The sequence below is a fragment of the Callorhinus ursinus genome, unplaced genomic scaffold (genome assembly GCF_003265705.2).
Source record: "Callorhinus ursinus isolate GAN/ISIS: 27379988/994484 unplaced genomic scaffold, GSC_fseal_2.0 scaffold6, whole genome shotgun sequence".
NCBI lineage: Eukaryota > Metazoa > Chordata > Mammalia > Carnivora > Otariidae > Callorhinus > Callorhinus ursinus.
In genome coordinates this window covers 10,726,151-10,744,601 of record NW_027397068.1, presented here as the reverse complement: position 1 = coordinate 10,744,601, position 18,451 = coordinate 10,726,151, and the positions used below count along the sequence as shown (strand labels likewise).

General features: G+C 38.1%; 1 protein-coding gene across 2 annotated transcripts; it reads right to left on the bottom strand.

Annotated features, from left to right (window-relative positions):
- Nucleotides 1–1,007: 1,007 nt before the first annotated feature.
- On the bottom strand, nucleotides 1,008–18,169 carry PM20D2 (peptidase M20 domain containing 2). 2 transcript variants are annotated; one of them, XM_025862477.2, is made up of 8 exons: nucleotides 17,465–18,166; nucleotides 15,248–15,396; nucleotides 11,143–11,285; nucleotides 9,694–9,848; nucleotides 7,452–7,587; nucleotides 6,281–6,388; nucleotides 5,862–6,053; nucleotides 1,008–5,515 (listed from the first exon to the last, which is right to left on the bottom strand). In XM_025862477.2, the coding sequence occupies exons 1-7, from the start codon at nucleotides 17,918–17,920 to the stop codon at nucleotides 5,899–5,901; spliced, it is 1,302 nt and encodes a 433-aa protein (XP_025718262.1). In that variant the 5' UTR covers nucleotides 17,921–18,166; the 3' UTR covers nucleotides 1,008–5,515; nucleotides 5,862–5,898. The 2 variants fall into 2 exon arrangements, with proteins under 2 accessions (XP_025718262.1, XP_073749728.1); XM_073893627.1 differs by lacking the exon at nucleotides 9,694–9,848 and having other exon boundaries at nucleotides 7,452–7,583; nucleotides 17,465–18,169.
- Between the last annotated feature and the right edge of the window lie 282 nt (nucleotides 18,170–18,451).

Genomic DNA, 18,451 nt, shown 5'->3' with positions numbered 1-18,451 from the left:
AACTCTAATGTAATTTATTGTTCACTCAGTGGGGCAAGGTCTGACTTAGTCTTTGACCTAAACAAGGTTCTTATCTAAGACCCTGACCTTATATTTCTATTTTATATTTCTGAGGTTTATTTTTTAAGGTGATTGGATACTTTGATCCACTGAACTAACAAAAACTAATCTTACATTTCCATCCCTGGAAAGAAGGATTGGACTCTATTTTGAAAGCCAGTCTAAATTTTTCTCATATGAAGACACTTGTAATTTTTTTCATATGAGGCACTTATTCTTCAGCCATTGATAAGAATCTAAAGACCTAGTCTATTGCATTTTAGTTATTATGTGGAATTATTTTGTATTAAGGTTGAAAATTCTTTTTAGAGAAAATTCAATACTATAATTATGTATTCTCTTACCATGTACAATTTACACTGGCATTTTTCAGCTTCTGAGACTAGTAAAAAATTCATTTTTTAAACACAATTTTATTTATTTTTTTAAAGATTTTATTTATTTATTAGAGAGAGAGAGAGAATGAGAGATAGAAAGGAGGAGAGGGAAGAGAGTCAGAGGGAGAAGTAGACTTCCTGCTGAGCAGGGAGCCCGATGTGGGACTCGATCCCGGGACTCCAGGATCATGATCTGAGCCGAAGGCAGTCGCTTACCCGACTGAGCCACCCAGGTGCCCCGAAACACAATTTTAAAAATTCTCCATTATATGAGTAATATGACATTTATTTTTTTTCTTTAGTTTTTTATTTAAGTAAACTCCACACCACATGTGGGGCTTGAACTCACAACCCTAAGATTAAGAGTCACATGCTCTACTGACTGAGCCCACCAGGTGCCCGGACATTTACAGTTTAAAAGCAAATCATCATCTGTAAAACTGATGAATTAATAAGAGTAATATATCACAAGGTATTTGAGAAATTGTACTTTAGCTTCATATATTTTCTTATCTCCATGTATGTTGAAAACAACCACAAGACAACTGCTATTAAACATACTTATTACCATTTCAGGTTTTCATACACACTTTAATATGTACGTATTAAAATATTACAGGAACTACTATCACCTGATGGTGGTAGAGACTGCTTACTTGAAAATATTAACTTCATACATATCAAAACGCATCATCCTCAAATGAACTGCAAAATGCCTGAAGTATGTTAAAGAGATAAAGACGGAGTTTTCATACTTTACAGCCTTATAAAGAGTTGCTAGCCAGCACAAAGATAACGGATTTATTTTACAATGAAAATGTGTTTTGAGAGTTTGGAAGGCTAGTACGCTATGTAGGGCACTTTCCAAAAGACTGAAGAGATGCTTTGGGTAAAAAGTAAGAAATGTATAAAACACAACTATCAGAAAGATTTTTTAAAAAAAGAGTATTAGACAATCATCCTTTAAAAAAAAGACTTTTAATATCAACTTCTTCTACCCAACCAAACTGACATGACTCAGGTATTTTTAAATATTTTAGAAACACTTCCTCAAAAATTTCCAAGACAGTAGCTTTCAGATGTTCCCTCAATACCTGGGTTGCTCAGATGAAGTAAATCTTATGAGAACTCACCACCAACCACAAGCGTTTTCACACATATGTTTACTCTTCTTACCACCTTGAGTTTAGAAGTAGGCAGTCCTCCACAAATGTTCACTGAACTCAGCTACTGAAATTGTAACAGCTAAAATATCAACATATCAATAACTCAACAGGCCTTTGGAAGGCTGTGGGAAATCAAAACACTGTCAGTTTATACAAGTATTCATAAACACATGAAAATGTTCTAGTTTATCCTAAATGCCTCAGCCCTTTTGAATGCTATACAAAGAAGTAATTAAAAGGATAAACTTCCTGAGTAGTTCCATAAAATATGAATAATATTTAAAAATGAAAAGCAGTCTGAAAAGAGGCAAGCTAAACATTAGCTATACTGTCTTATTATACGGCATAGAGTAATTTAGTAATTAATAGTCCCACATAACTGTTTTATTCAGGTTCTGTTGTCAGGCCTGCTTTTAAAATTAAGTCACTAAGGAGAAAACGTTTTCAGTTTGTAGTTATATTTAAATCATCAACTGGACTTCTACCTTTTAAAGTCTATTAATTTAACAAAGATAGCCAAAAGTTGATATTTGAGGAAAAGATTTTCGGTGCAGGGTATGAACAATGAAAGATCATTAAAAAGGCGTGTAACGAAAGCATTTTCCATAAAAACAAAGACACCTCAAGCAGGTCCACTTATACCTCTAGTTTAGGTGAGAAACGAGGTCAATCTTAAAAAAAAAACCATATAATTTTAAACTTTGCACTAAGTCAGTTTGGCCTTTTTTCTCCCCAGGAAATCAGGTTTTAGTGTACCTGAAGGAAATTAACTATATTGAAAAGATACTGGCTTCCAACAATATACAGGCATATTGATATATGGTATCAATATATTGACATATAATCTAGTAGAGGAGTAACAACGGCCACTGATGCTAAGTGATAATTAAGTGTCATTACTCAAACTATTTCTAGGAGAAAAGCTTGGTTGCCCCTTTCCTTAAACGAGGATACAATTTTCTTCAAAAACAAGATACAAAATTATAAATTCTGAAAGGTCCTATTTGTTAACCTCCTAAAAATAAGCAGTCACCTTTTAAGTATAAAGAGCTAAATATAACCCTTCCTTGTCTAAAAGTCACACTGTTCACCTGTAATCTAGTGCTTCCTTTATCTTCCAGAATCTCTGGAGATTTAACGTATCCTGAGAGGACCAACCAACAATGGTAATTTAAGCCAAGTAGAAACGTTTATGAAAATTCAGCACTGTTACCGAGGAAACATGCCGCTGAAGTATGGGAGTATGAAAAGAGCTTAGTTCCAAAAGGAAAATCTATCATTACAAAGGCAGCAGTCTCTTACGTTCACATGGCATCATGCGGATTAGTGATCATTGGTTCCTCTGAAATGAGATTTTTGACTCCAGCACTTATATATGTGTTTATTTATACTTTATAGTGTAATGTGGCTCAATTAACTCACCGGTATATAAAAAATAAAAAGGGATGAAAAATCTGAATTGTATTAAATACATTTAAAGCAAAATAATGCGAAGTGTTAAGGTAAGCTCTAGTACTAAAAAAAATGTACCTCTACATAGACTCTAGAGCATCAGTTCTCAACCTCTTTTCTAACATGATAAATCCATGCCATACTCCAATGAATAAACCCGTAGTCTGACCTAGTCTTTCAAAAACTGGAAGGGAAATAAAGTATCACAGAAACCGAGACGGGACATAAACCTTAGGGGCGGATTCGGATTGTTCCGCATGCTGGGTTATGGCGGAGGGTGCTGGTGCAGATGACACCTGCCCACCAGTTCCAGCTCCACACCTCATTCTCTCACGCAAGAATACTTACCAGCGCCCAAGTGAGTCAGTAACAATGGAATGGTAACCTGAAATTTTCTCTAATTTGTCTTTAAAAAGTAAATCAATCGCAAACAAAACACACATGCTTTGTATGAATAACGATGAGTTTGTGACACTTCACAAAAAAACAGGAAAGTATTACTGTGTGTCAGTTACCTGTTAACAATCACTGTTCTATAGAATGTTACTGAGGTTTTAGAAAATAGAACCGTGTTCCCTAGAGCGTGGGACTTCTATAAGGAATTTAAAACCTGCAGTTGAGACATTTATTAAGTTGATAATGAGGAAACTAATTCCGTTTATAGAAACTGGCGATCTCGGACATACTCCAATTCTCCGCCAGAAGCCTCTGCTGATCCCTCCCCGGTTTGTAAAATATATACCAACCATGGCTCTTTGAGATTACAAATAATCAGACGAGGTGTGTCACCGAAGAGCCAGATCTCACGGCTGATGTGGAGAGTTGGAAGACTGGCTTGCATAGAGGACAGACTGAAGGCATCAGGAGAGCTGTAGCTCACAGTGAACTAAATGCTGATAGAAACAAACTGCTGAAGGTACCAGAACGCCAGACGAGGACAAACCGCCAATGCACTACAACGGTCAACACCAGGGCCCTGCCAGCTAAACCCCTTTCTCTGAGTTTTTAATTGGCTTGCAGGTTTATCCTAGGAGAAGATTATATGATTATATGATGTAAGTCAAAGAGGAACCAATTTTATTTTACTGTTATATAACAGAGACTGGCAAATTTTTTTTAAATAAAGGGCTGGACTGTAAATATTTTAAGTTTTGCTAGTCACATGACCTGATCTTGGTTTCTGATTTTTTTTTTATGACTCTTTAAAAACGTAAAGATTATTTTTCGCATGCTAGCCATGTAAAATCGGGTGCTTGCCGAATGAGGCCATAGCTTGTAGTCCCCCTTGATATAGAAGAAAAGCAATGCTCAACTACTAACTCTCCTCTTTTTTTCAACTTTAAATAATTTCAGATAGAATAGGAATTAGAGGTTCAAAGGACTGTAAGGATGAGGGATCTAACTTTCCAAATGGGGAGCTCAAGGCTCAGGGGCCCTGAGTGACCTGCTTGTAGCAGAGAGACCAAACACTTGTCTCTCTTTTACCTTCCATTTTCGGAATACACTCAAATCTGAGGACTCCCTTTAAAATGAAGTATACTAGAGCTTTACTATATTCACAGCTTAAAGTATTTGCTTTACCAGATACTTTTTTTCACATTCTTTTATCATGTTCAAGAAATTCACACTCAGAACCAAGAAAAACTTACAATACTTGTTAAAACTAGTATTGAGATAGCATGGGGTTTGAGGAGGCTTAAAATTCTGTCCCCTAAACTCAGTAAACTGGACAGGATGGCTTGTGAGGCGAAGCCTGAATAGGGCTGCTGGGTAGAGGTGACCAGTTATATGACATTAATATTCAAAACAAATAGACTTTGCTCCTTTCTCATTAAGTCCCTCTAGAACACACTGGGCTACCAAGCAAACAATTCACAGAAATGAGTCTAACCCATCTATATTTTTTCCTCTTACAGAAATATGGAATTAGGAATAGCACTTTAATGCCACTTCTCAGAGTTAATTAAAAAAAATTTTTTTTCTTATTCTTTGTACCGGAGTTTCTAGTTGTTTCCCACAGCATTTCCGATTAAAACCTGCTTTTATTATCAATGAAAAGATGCTCTAAACCAAAACAGATATAGTCAGATATTCAAAATGAACCTTCCCTAAATTTAGCACTTGAATTTTAAACTATTTCACCACCCTATATCAAAAAAGAAAAAAATCTTTCATGGGTCAATTCTCAATATAAAGTTTGAAATCCCTTGAATCTTTTAAAATACACTTATACAACAATTAAATTAATATTTAATTAATATTATTAGCCAATAATATTAATTAAAAATAATTAACATTTATAAAATATTATCACTGATAAACCATGTATCATCCAGGTTGTTTAAGAAATGCCATCACAGGGGCGCCTGGCTGGCTCAGTCGGTGGAGTGCGCGACTCTTGATCTTGCGGGGTTGAGTTCAAGCCCCATGTTGAGTGTAGAGATAACTTAAAAATAAAATCTTAAAAAAAAAAAGAAAGAAATGCCGTCACATATCAGCTCCTAAAAGATCACAACTGCATCAAACATCAATTTGTGAAAATTTTCATTTTGTTTATTAATTTTTTTAAAGTAAACTCTACACCCAACGTGGGGTTCAAACTCATGACCCCAAGATCAAGAGTCATGTGCTCTACTGAATGAGCCAGCCAGATGCCCCTGAAAATTTTCATTTTAGATATGAGGTCATGTGTTTTTGCCACATCATGTCCTCACTTTTCAGTTAAGAGGAACTTGACTCCCTTAAGACTAAAAATTAAGGATGCCCTTCTCCATCATTAAAAAAGATTAAAGAAAAAAATCATTACTTCTTAATGATCCATAAATGGCTCCTAGATCTTCCTTTTATTCTACTGTATTTAAAAACTCTTCTTCTTGAAGTTTCAATTTAAAGTCCTCTCTGATTCTCTGTAGCAACTCTGGTTTAAAAATAACATCCAATGCAGTCATTGCCAGAGCTTTGGCGGTACGTAAAGTGTAGAACTGAGCTTCCTGTGATCCTAAAAGGTGGAGAAAATAAATGAAGAAACCTCCATATTTATTATAAATTACTGTACTGTTTTCAGGTTAGCACTCGATACTAACCTGCCTCTCCAAATGCCCACCACAATACAGTATTTTCTGAGGTCATGTTAGATAATGAAATAACAATAGGCTAAACTACATGGGCAGCTATTACCACAAAAAGAGAGCATATGCCAACACGTTCACTTCTAAGAACACTTACCTGCAGCTTCCGTATATTGTTCTGTATGATTCAAGGCATCAGATCCAATGTAAAAATATGGATGAATCCCAGGAACCACAAAAGTAACATTTCCAAAATCAGTAGATCCTTGGAAAGGCACAACAATCCATGAATTTCTAATTGCTAGTCCAATGAACACCAGACCATACTTATCCAATCTCTATAGCACCTGACATGATTTACCACTCCTTTCCTTCTAGAAATTCTCTACTCCTTTGGCTTCCATGACTTGACTCCTGATTGTCTGGCTTTCTGTCTCCTCTAAATGGCTTCCTTTGCCCGTCTCCTAAGTGCTGGTAATCCCTAGGGAGTCATCTTTGGGCTTCTTCTCTGTGTACTTGAGCGACCTCAAAAACTCCTGTGTTTTCAATCACCTTTCAGATATTGACATCTTCTATATCTCCAACCTAGACATCTTTGGGGGGTTCTGGATTCAATAGGCTACTGAATAGCTCCCCTTAAAAGTCCTATAAGCACCTTAAACTTAACATACTAATAATATATACCAACATACCATACCCCAACCTGCTTTCTCCTGAACTCCTTATCTCAATAAATGACATTAACATCCCATTTCTATGGCCAAGTCCTTTTGAGTCCACCTTGTCAACATCTATTATTATATTTTAGGAGAACACTCTAACATGCAAACATATTAGTAATGATGCTTTTAAAAGGAACAAACTCTAAAATAACCCTCAATACACTTATAACTATTTAAATTCTAATAGTTGCTTATTAAACAACTACTAGTAAACAACCATAATAGTCACACCTCAAAAACTGGAATGCCCCCTTATAACTTGCTAGCCTGTCTACTGATGACTGAGAAGGAATTAAAATTCTAGTTCTCCTTTAAGTAGCTTACTTAAAAATTAGAACTAAGCAAATTTAAACACTAGAAATATTTAGAATACAAAGGAAAAAGTATGCTGGCTATTTCTAAAAACAAATCTGCTCACTTAACAGTTTACATTCACTGAAGAGTTCATTAGTTTCTTTCCCCTAACCATTAAGTCTGTGAAAAATATTATCAAAAACAAGAGCAATACCCCCACCTCCAAAGCTGCTAAACAAAACCATTTAACCAAAGATGATATTTTCCTTCCCCAAACAGCACAATATAGTATATATGAAGGAACCTAATTACCTGAAGAGCCATTCAACATTGCATCTTCTGAAATAAATTCTATTCCGAGTTTTTTTCCATTTTCAATATAAGCTTTCCAGAGGCTCTTATTGGGAAGAACATTGTAATAATCATGTGCTCCACCTTTAATTTCTACCTAATAAGAAATTATAAAACAAATTTTGAAATAAAAAACTCATTCACTATCTAATTTTTAAAACAGCAAGAGGTTTAAGGGCACACTTTCCCTTCCAGATATAAACTCTCTCAAATATTTTACCTTTAAAAAATATGTATTTTTTATAATGAAACTTCCCTAGGATCCTATCTCCTAATGTGATATATGTACCAAACCACACAATGTCACCTTGCTCTACTGGCCAGTGAGTCTCAACTTTAGTAACTTCAATAGGGTACAGGGGGAGCCCAGGAATCTCCATTTAAACCAGCACCCCCAAGTAATTCTGACGCAGGTGGTCCAAAAACCAGACACTGAGGAACACTGCCCTAGGCTGTAGCCTCTAAAAGAAAAAATTAAGCTTTACTCATACCCAAAATATAAGCCAACACTGACACCACCACCTGGTCGGAAAGGTTTAAAGGTACCCTGAGAGAAAGATAGAAGGTTCACAATGAAGAAGGGTTGACTACGGTCCTCACTTATTATTTATTTATTTATATTTTAAAAGTAATCTCTACATCCAACGTGGGGCTCAAACTCACAACCCTGAGATCAAGAGTTGCATGCTCTACTGACTGAGCCAGCCAGGCGCCCCTGGGTCCTCACTTATTAATTTCAGTATTTCAGTGTATGAAGACTTACAAGCAGTTTATAGGTGGCCAGTTAAGAGGATTTACAGATTTCATTATGATTAAATCCAAATGGGTAACAGTTCCTCAAACTAAAGGTAATGCCAATAACACTAGTAAAAGCCAGTTAGAAAATGGCAGCGTGGACATTTCTTCTATTCTTAGCAACAGCTAAGTTAGAAATAATGACCACCTGGTCATATATTACAAATCAGCCAATATATAAAAAAATATTATAAAATATAAATAATTATATTTAATATAATTTAAATATTAATTTATTATAATATATTAAATATAATTTATTATTTTATAATACATTGATTTAAATATTTAAAATATAAGTTTTATATTATTACATAGAATTAAAAATAATTTTTTCCTCTCTGGACATTTATACTGCCTGAGAATCACTGCTACTGTGAGACACCATTCACTCTCTGCATAAGTCCTACATCTCCAGTCTAATGGGAGCAGAAACAAGTAAGGGAGTAAGGATGAGAGCAAGGCCCTAACTCTTAACAAATACCTCATTTAATTCTCACAAGAACCCAAAGATAGATTATCTCCATTTTTCAAGAGAAAATGGAGGCCTAAACATCTAAGTTTAGGTAAATGTTTTTTAGTAATAATGTTTCCAAAAGTTACAAAATCAGTACTAATCCAGATCTTGACTCTCCAACTGGACTACGAGCTCCTCCCAGGGCAAGAATATGTAATTCTGAAGCTTCTCATTCTACTGTATGCCCTATATGATTGCTACATAGATGTCACTGATTTTATAGTTCAAATGAACAAACTTTCCAGCAAGCCATAAGTATTTATATCATTACTGCACGTACCTATAACTTCACCAAAAATAGCTTTTGTTGATTTTGCCATAAAGTTCCCTTTATCAGAACTATACTGAGTAATTCTGAAAATATAACTGCCAATAAGGAAGGTCATAACTTGCAAAAAAGCAGGGATTCTAGTTCAGTCCTATGAAGAGTTATTCCAAGAACAGTGTAGTAAGAGGACTGTAGTCCTTCCTATGTGGGCACTGAGTAAGAATTAAAGACCTTCGCATCACCTATTCAGTCGATTGATTTTACATATTCAAAACACTGCCAAATGATAAAGGGGCAAGGTAGGTTCTAATCTAACTTTAAAAAAAAGATTTATTTATTCATTTTAGAGAGAGAGAGCTCATGTGTGGGTGCACCTACTGGGTGGGAGAGGGGCAGAGAGAATCTCAAGCAGATGCTGTGCTGAATGCAGAGCCCCATGGAGCTCAACCTTACTCACGACCCTGAGATTATGAACTGAGCTGAAATCAAGAGTCTGCCGCTTAACCAACTGAGCCACCCAGGAGCCCCAGGTTCTAATCTAACTTGATAATATTCTAACTAAACAACCGAGCCCACATATATACTTCTGATTATAACTTAGATTAACTCTTAAAAGTTCTTACTGTACACCCAGTAGCCAAAGCTGCAGCTCTGAAGCAATCTTCTGCCTTTTTGGTCAAAACTGGAAGTTCTTTCATTGAGGGTGCACGGAAGTAATAGATTAATTCAGAATAAGAGGGAATGATATTGGGTTTTACACCACCACTTTTTATTATGCCTATAAAAAGAACCAAATTACTGAAATTGAGCTTGGAGACCATTTCTTTAGGTTAAAATACACCTATAAAGTTTTCAGCCGGTATATACACGAAGAAAAACAATTTAAATTTACTAGCTTCACAGATATACCAATCAAAGATTTTGATGTGTTGTACAAAAGTTTCTACACATAGGGTAATACTTTCTAGCTAACAGGAAAAAAATTGTCTATATATGTACTTTATTCTAAGGAATTTATATAATGTTCAGAAATTATGTTGCATGACTATAAAGAAACTGTTAAAAACTTTTATAATTATCCAGCCTTCTGAAAGAGACGTTTATTTCAGTAGGCTTCACTACAGTTGTACACTCTGAAAAACTTTTGACCTAAGTGGGAAAAAATGGCGTAAGGTTCTGTAATTACCCTCATACTTCTGGAATCCAATGAATATCTTAAATGGCATTTAAATTATGGGAACATAATTTTTATACCAGCAAGAAACCAATGCAGGTCAAAGATCACTAAGCACTATTAACTGTCAAAACAAATGTGTTTATTTGGAACTACACTGAGAAGGAAGATTTAGCCATTCAAAGTAATAACTAAAATAGATATACAAAATCTAAATTTATATGACTTGCTTTCAGAAATATTATTTCTACATATTTCTCTTTAAAAAAAACTAAGAAAATTGGTAAACGTGTCATTATAAACTAATTTCAGCTTGTAACAAAATCAGGTAAAGAACAGATATTAAAGTATAACAATATGCCATATCATGGGAAAATAAACTAAAAAATAAATTCGTACCTTTAAGATACTGTCGTTACACTAAGGTAACACACATAATTTATCATTACATTAAGGTGATACTGTCATTACATTAAGGTGATATGCATAACTTAAAAAGATGTTACTCGGGATTAACAGCCCTTGAAAAAATAAAACCAGTAACCCTGTTTTTAAATTGAGGAAATGATTTGCTACCATTAAAAGACAGTGAGGATAACTGGAAAATGAAGATTCAACTTTCAAATACCCACAGAAACATGTATGTCCTTACATAAAACCATTATTTCTAATACTCAAAATGACCATTCCATTTACGCATAAATTCTCTTAACTGTCTTCTTACCCAACATATACAAACATCCTAGTATTCTGTCACATGAATTTCTGAAAATGTTTAAAAAGTTTGGAATATTCACATGAAGTACATAAAATGTTTCCAATTTTTAAAACTCAAACACTATCTTGCACTGAAATATATTAAGCACCGTCTATTACACAAAATATCTGACATTCGTACCATGAACTCTCCAGGTTGGTTTCATTTGCTGTCTCAACATGGACAGATTGTTGTAAGCCAGGACAGCAGCATCTAATGCATTTACTCCTTCCCAGGGATATGCAGCAGCATGAGATGCTTTTCCGTAGTATTTCACAGTCACGCTAGGAAATCAAACATCATTTGGAATTACTCTTTTCAAAATCACTAACGAAAATCCAGGTACTGTAATTAGAATTACCGAACAAGTATTCAGAATTAATTCAGACTGCTGGAATTTTTATTCGCAAATCATTTGTAGAAATAACGTAACGATTTATGTACCTTAGTTATAGTTTACTGTTATGTAACACAGTGACTGACACAAAGAAGGCATTCCCCAAAAGAGAGAGAAAAAGACAACTTTGCTCAATCGACCTCCTGTATGAATTAAATCTGTATACAACTCAAGTCAAACAAACATGCAGTTCTGCGTTAGGTGCTGGAATTACAGAACAGTTGGCTCCTCTCTCCTTCTACTCTGCATTGTGATAACTTCGTATCAAAGGTCTGCAAAACTCAGATGATTCTGTCTTAAGGGTGGGAGAAGGTAAAGGAAAACCAAAATAGGTGACAATTTGAAATGAGTTAAAACAACCTCTGAATAGCAGGTTATACTCACAATTTTATAAGATACTCTAGCATTGTCAGTTGTTCCTAATATTTTATTAGTGTCCCAAAACACCTGTGTCACTAGTATCTCAAAATTTTATCAATTATTGTTGTTCTACATCCAAACAGTTCTCATATGAATCTAACTACTCAGATACAATAAAAAAATAAGTTTAAGGAAAGGATTGCATATGAAATAGTTTATTTATAAACACGACTTGCTTAGACAACACTTTTTAAGCCTAACTAATAGTATCCACATTTAAATTATTAAAAAGCTACTCTAGACTTATTTTTTTTTAATGGACTAGATTCAACAGTCCTTGGTATGCTCATATTTCTTGACAAATTCAAAACACTCTGTTAGCAAAAGACAAACAAGTAAAAGCATCCAAACACATTTTTTTTAAGATTTTGTTGGATACTTGTTATTTCCTTGATATATATCTTATCACCGTTATATTGAAACTGGAATTTTAACAAAACTGGTGATAAATATAAAATGGAAAAGAATAGTCTTTATGAAAATGGCTCTAGCACCATTTCTCCCAGGGCTCAAATCTATGTATAATTAAAGCAAAATAAACTACAGGAAAAGAAATGTTAATAGTCATTTTATACCAACATTAGTATTTTAGCATATTTTAAAACGTATTTTAAAAAACATATTTTACGATGAGCACCGGGTGTTATATGCAACTAATGAATCATTGAACACTACATCAAAAACTAATGATGTACTGTATGTTGGCTAACTGAATTTAAATAAAAATATAAAAAATAAAAATTAAAAAAACAAAAACAAAACATATTTTAAATAAACTGACATGGAGTAATTTTTAAGACATATTCTTTCATCTTCAAAAGCAAAAGCCAGACCAACAATATATTTAGCAGAATATTTAAGGGGGAAACCTTTAAAAGTCAATTTATGAGGCACCTGGGTAGCGGCTCAGTGGGTTAAGCATCCTTTGGCTCAGGTCTCTCAAGATCCTGGCACAGGGTGGAGTCAGGCTCAGCAGGGAGTCTGCTTGTCTTTCTGCCCCTCCCCCACTCAGGTGTGGGCACTCTCTCTCTCAAAATCTTTTTAAAAAAATAAAATAAGGGGTGCCTGGGTGGCTCAGTCGTTAAGCGTCTGCCTTCGGCTCAGGTCAGGATCCCAGGGTCCTAGGATCGAGCCCCGCATCGGGCTCCTTGCTCAGCGGGAAGCCTGCTTCTCCCTCTCCCACTCTCTCCGCTTGTGTTCCCTCTCTGCTGTCTCTGTCAAATAAATAAAATCTTAAAAAAATAAAATTTATATGTGTATCTATTTATGTTTATAAATATACTCAAAAAGTCTTAGAAGGATATTTGCCTCTGGAGAAGGGACAGGATGTGGGAAAGGTGGTCAATACGGACATAGCGCTTTATCTTACTTATTGTTAGAGATTTTTAGGATGAACAGATTAGTAACTTTTTTAAAAATTTTAGTTCTTGTTCTCTTTTCTGTCTTAAAAGATGGCCAATGAAAAACAAGAAGCCAGACACTAAGAAAAGGCCGGAGGCCAACTGGACTGCTATCAGGATCAGGACCCAGAAGCCGAACTCGTAAGTCCTAGAAGGCTAATGGGCTGGGAAGCCTACCTGCAGTTGCAGGCCCCTTCCAGCCAGAGGCTTTGGCAGAGATTTCTAACCTCTAAGGTTCTCCAGACATGTACTAGTATACACTACACCCCTAAACCCAAAGTGGGAAGATTCTTCCTACTGCACAGCACTAACTCCTGGGGATAAGAAAGAAGATACCAGAACAGTTAAAATGGTCATCCTCTGAAAACAAGGCCTCATGGGATGCTGAGATGTAAGATAATGGAGTACAATCTAGAAGCTCCACTGGAATGGTTCTGCTATTAATCCCTAGCTCCACAGAGGAGAATATGTGGTTTTCCGGAAGCAGCTGAGCAGTGGCTCCTTGAGCCAGGCCTACGAACTGGACCAGTAACTACTATGACTGAAAGTTCTGGTGTACAAAATTCAAACCACTTCAATGATCCATGCTCCTAAGTATCAAAGAAGTGAGCTCTTCAATGTAGAGAAAAAGAAGTAAAACGTCAGCATAAAACAAATCAGAGAAGTATATACTGACAAATTCCACTAAAATCCACAGCTAGTTAGTTTCTGTATCCTCTCTCAGAAATATAATTTACCGTCTTTGCAAAGAACTCAAATTACAATCAAGTAGAGAAGTGTGTTTTCTTCCCAAGTCTAATAAAGCTGCCTCTTACAAATCTATTCAGTTGCAAGGACAACCCCATATTAAAGGATAGATATTTTCCAGGGTGCCTGGGTGGCTCAGTCGTTAAGCGTCTGCCTTCGGCTCAGGTCATGATCCCAGGGTCCTGGGATCAAGCCCCACATCGGGCTCCCTCCTCGGCGGGAAGTCTGCTTTCCCTCTCCCACTCCCCCTGCTTGTGTTCCTGCTCTCGTTGTGTCTCTGTCAAATAAATAAAATCTTTAAAAAAAAAAAAGATATTTTCCAGAAAACAGCTTGCTCAATTTAGAGTAGAGTATGTGGGGGTGCCTGGGTGGCTCAGATGGTTAAGCATCTGCCTTTGGCTCAGGTCATGATCTCCGATCTCCAGGTCCTGGGATGGAGCCCCGCATCAGCTCCCTGCTCAGTGGAGAGTCTGCTTCTCTCTCTCTCTCTCTCTCTCCCTCTGTCCCTCCCCACCGCTCATTCTCTCTCTCTCAAATAAATAAATAAAATCCTTAAAAAAAAAAAAAAAGTAGAATATGTGTTAGGACACCTGGGTGGCTTGGTCTGTTAAGTGTCAGACTCTTAGCGGCGCCTGGGTGGCTCAGTTGGTTAAGCAACTGCCTTCGGCTCAGATCATGATCCTGGAGTCCCGGGATGGAGTCCCACATCGGGCTTCCTGCTCAGCAGGGAGTCTGCTTCTCCCTCTGACCCTCTTCCCTCTCATGCTTTCTATCTCTCATTCTGTCTCTGAAATAAATAAATAAAATCTTTAAAAAAAAAAAAAAAGTGTCAGACTCTTGGTTTTGGCTCCAGTCTGATCTCACGGTTGCAGGACTGAGCCCCACCGCAGGCTTTCTGCTCAGTGTGGAGTCCGCTTCAGATTCTTTCTCCCTCTCCCTCTGCCCCTTTCTGCTTGTGCTCTCTCTCTCTCTCTCATAAATAAATAAATAAATAAATAAATAAATAAATAATCTTTTTTAAAAAGTAGAATATGTGTCAACATTTCTGTTTGCTATTCTAAAGGCACTGTTTTAATAGTCTAATTATGAAGACTATATTAAATCTCAACTAGAAGAGGCTTACCAAATGTTATTCAAAGGAAATCAAGTAAGGCATCACATCATCATTTTTCAATTTATTTTTTAAATGTATAAATATGGAGTTTTAGTCTCCAGTTAGAACATGTAAGTATTTTAATAGTCTGTTTTCCACAAAGGGCCTTATTTCAACTTGATTACTCACTCATGTTCAGCCACATCAGGTAGATAAGCAGCATTCTCTTGGGATGGGTGGGCCATAAAAACAACATCAAGATTTTTAAAAGCCCCTGCTTCAATTAAATCAATTTTGCCACCACCATCTTCTTCTGCAGGGGTTCCCAGGACAATTACCTAGAAGGAGATACCTGTGTCAGAGCAAAACAACAACAAAAAATCCTCGGAGGAAAATATCAAACAGGTTCCCTTGCATATGTATTCACAATCTACATTAAAGTCCTTAAACTATGTGGAGAGAGGTTTTGTTCTCTGACACTTCAATAATGCAGGGGGCATAAACCTATGGTGCTAAATTAACCACAAATTTTAATTACATTATTATACCAATTCGGTGACACATATGCACTAAAGCTACAACAGGAAACTTCATTTTGTAACTCAATTTTATATAATTAATGGCAGAGATGAAAAAAAGATAAATTCTATCTACTGAGCTCCTCCAATTCCTTAGGACTTGTTTCTTAAAGCTTCTTCTTGACTAAGGCTTTTAGTAATGTATATAACTACTCATAAGCACTTTACTGGTCAAGAACTTTCCAGTTACGTACTAGTTATCCCCACAACAACCCTGTGAGGTAGGTGAGCCATGTGTGTCATCATTTCAGGGATGGTGGTTTGGAGGCAAGGAGTGAAGTCACAGGACACAGAGCAAGTCTCTAGGCAGAGCAGGATCAAATGTCCTGATCCTCAGGCCTGAACTCTGGTTCCTTACTGAGATACCTCATTAGAAGGTCTTAACTCATTAAACTTTTAGGAAGAGCATTAAATAAACCTTAACGCCACAGTTAGAAACAGCCAACTATTACACAAACTTACTAATTCGATTCCATCAGTTCAACCAGGCAGACTTACTGGTCACCAAACACCTAATTAAACAAGAGAGAACTTTACAGAATATACATTTTACTTTGATATTTAAGCTTAACTTCTTCAAACAATTTTTAAAAACAAAGAAAAATGATCTATAAACAACCAATACACTTTCAAGATCATGTATAGGAATACAATGAAACAGGTTGGGAAAAGGCTTGGCTCGTTAAGGGAATCAACATAAATTCCATTTTCAGAGAGGAAAGATAACCTTGCTAAAACTATGCAGTACCCTTCAAAAGTGTACATTTCCCGAAGTGGAACCTTCTTTGGAAGTCTAGAAACCACTCAAACTCTTAAATTAACCTACTTTTTACTGGGAGCCCTTGCCTCCTTAAATCTGATGACTTCTCAAGTTAAATTTTGCTGACTTCCCTGAATCTTTCATAAACTTGGCTAAAGTTAAATATCTCCAGTGTTTCGTGCAATGGCAAAGGACACCACCCCCCAACAAAACAAAAACCTACCCAGATGCAAAATCAAGCCCCCAGAGCAGAAAAGAGAAGGCAGCTAAAAGAGACTAAGCCACAAAAGATGTAACTGTTAAAAGAAAAGTTACTGACATTGGGAAAAAATGGGCTACAGAACATGAAAAGAAAACCTCGGTCTTGCCCTTAAGCCGAATGGAGACGAATGTATCTTAGTTCACAGAACGAAGGATATACCATCTGAAAAAACACAGCAACACGAGATTAACTTGCCCTATAACAAACATAAACGGCATTTCCCCCACTTAAAGAAGGAGAAATTTCTTAAAATCATGAAATATTAAAATTTAAGGATGAACTCACCTATGCAGTAAATGTTCATTCACTTCCCCACTTTTTGTGGGGAGGTTTGGTAGTTCTAATGACTGAAAATTTCCTATCCAAATACCAATGATTCGAATCACAACAGCTCCTATGACTGCCACAAACAAAAGAGGTTTTGGAGCCTAGTAACGAAAGACTATAGGTTTCCCTACAATAACTACTTCTTCCAGAGATTGCACAACCTTGTCAGCAAATTGCGGTTACCTCTGTTACCAAAAATAAATCACAGCGAAAACCAGGCTCGGTTCTAAGTTCTTTGCTTAGGGAGAGTCTACTCAATCGTTTACAACTACGTAAGAGAAAACAAAAAATCTGAAAAATGTCGCTGGGCCGGCAACTCGTGAACTACAGACTTTTATCCAGGGGTTCTGCCTTCTGGCAAAAGCGAGGCCGGGACCCCGAGGGGGCGGACGCGCACGGGAAGCGTCGGGTCCTGCGATCCCCGGGTGCGGCCCGGCCTGGGCAGGCGATGGAAGTCCCGAGCCAGGGCCCCACCTCACCTTCACCGGCGGAGGCGGCCCGGGGAGGCTCTCCAGGGCCCCCTTCACGCCCAGCGCGGCCGCCGCCCCGACCTCGGCGATCAGGTTGTGGCCGCAGGCGTGCCCGATGCCCGGCAGCGCGTCGTACTCGCAGAGGAAGCCCAGCTGCAGGGGGCGCGGCGCCGCGCCGACCCCCGGCGGCCCCCACTCGGCGCGAAAGGCCGTGTCCAGGTGATAGTGCGGCTGCACCGACCACGAGGCGGCCGGAGGCTCGCACTCGAAGAAGCGTGTCAGCACGCCGTGGGCCCGGTGCTCCTCGTAGGCCAGCTCGGGCTCGCTCCAGATCGCGCGGCTCAGGGCCCCCAGGCGCTCGGCCGCCTTGTCAATGCGCTCCGCGGCGCGCAGCTTCCGCAGCTCCAGCTCGGAGACGCCGGCACAGGCGCCCCCCTCCACGGGCCGCTCCTCTCCGGGTCTCATCGTGCCCACAGCCGGTGACCTGCCAGCACCCCGCTAGACTGCCCGCTCGGCTGCTCCCTCCTAGCTGCCCACCGCTTCCGTGCACGCTCCGGCGTTCGCGAGCACCCGCCCGGCGCCCAGAGGTTGGCTCCGCGGCTCCCGGGAGCACCGCCCCGAGCCCCGGGGCCCCGCCTCCAGCTCCTCGCCCGGTACAGGGTTCGCCCCTTCTGCTCCCGGCTAGTGCTCCGGTCCGCGGGAGGAGGGGGGGGTGGGGGAGGGGAAGCTGGCAAGCGCCCCCAGGGGAGAGCGCTGGGAAGTAGAGGTGTTGAGGGACTCGTCTCTCTTCCGTCTCCTTGGCTGTGCTTACTACAACTGAATTATGCTTTAAAGTCATTATTACTTTTCTGCTGTTGCTTATTTCCCACAGCAGCAGAATGAGGACGGTTTTATTGGTTAATTGGCATCAGACACAGACCAAGTGGAACATAGGCCTTGAAAAACGCCATTCTCCTTTCTAGAATAGTAATAAAAAAATTATACAAGGTTTTTAGT

Bases quoted from the DNA above. Each gene is read 5' to 3' on its own strand.
- PM20D2 (XM_025862477.2), bottom strand. From the start codon at position 17,920: ATGAGACCCGGAGAGGAGCGGCCCGTGGAGGGGGGCGCCTGTGCCGGC. The intron at 11,286-15,247 runs GTGAGTAATCAA...TTGATTTCCTAG, and splicing joins CCTGATGTGGCTGAACATGA to CGTGACTGTGAAATACTACG. The intron at 9,849-11,142 runs GTACGAATGTCA...TTCTTTTTATAG, and splicing joins ACCAACCTGGAGAGTTCATG to GCATAATAAAAAGTGGTGGT.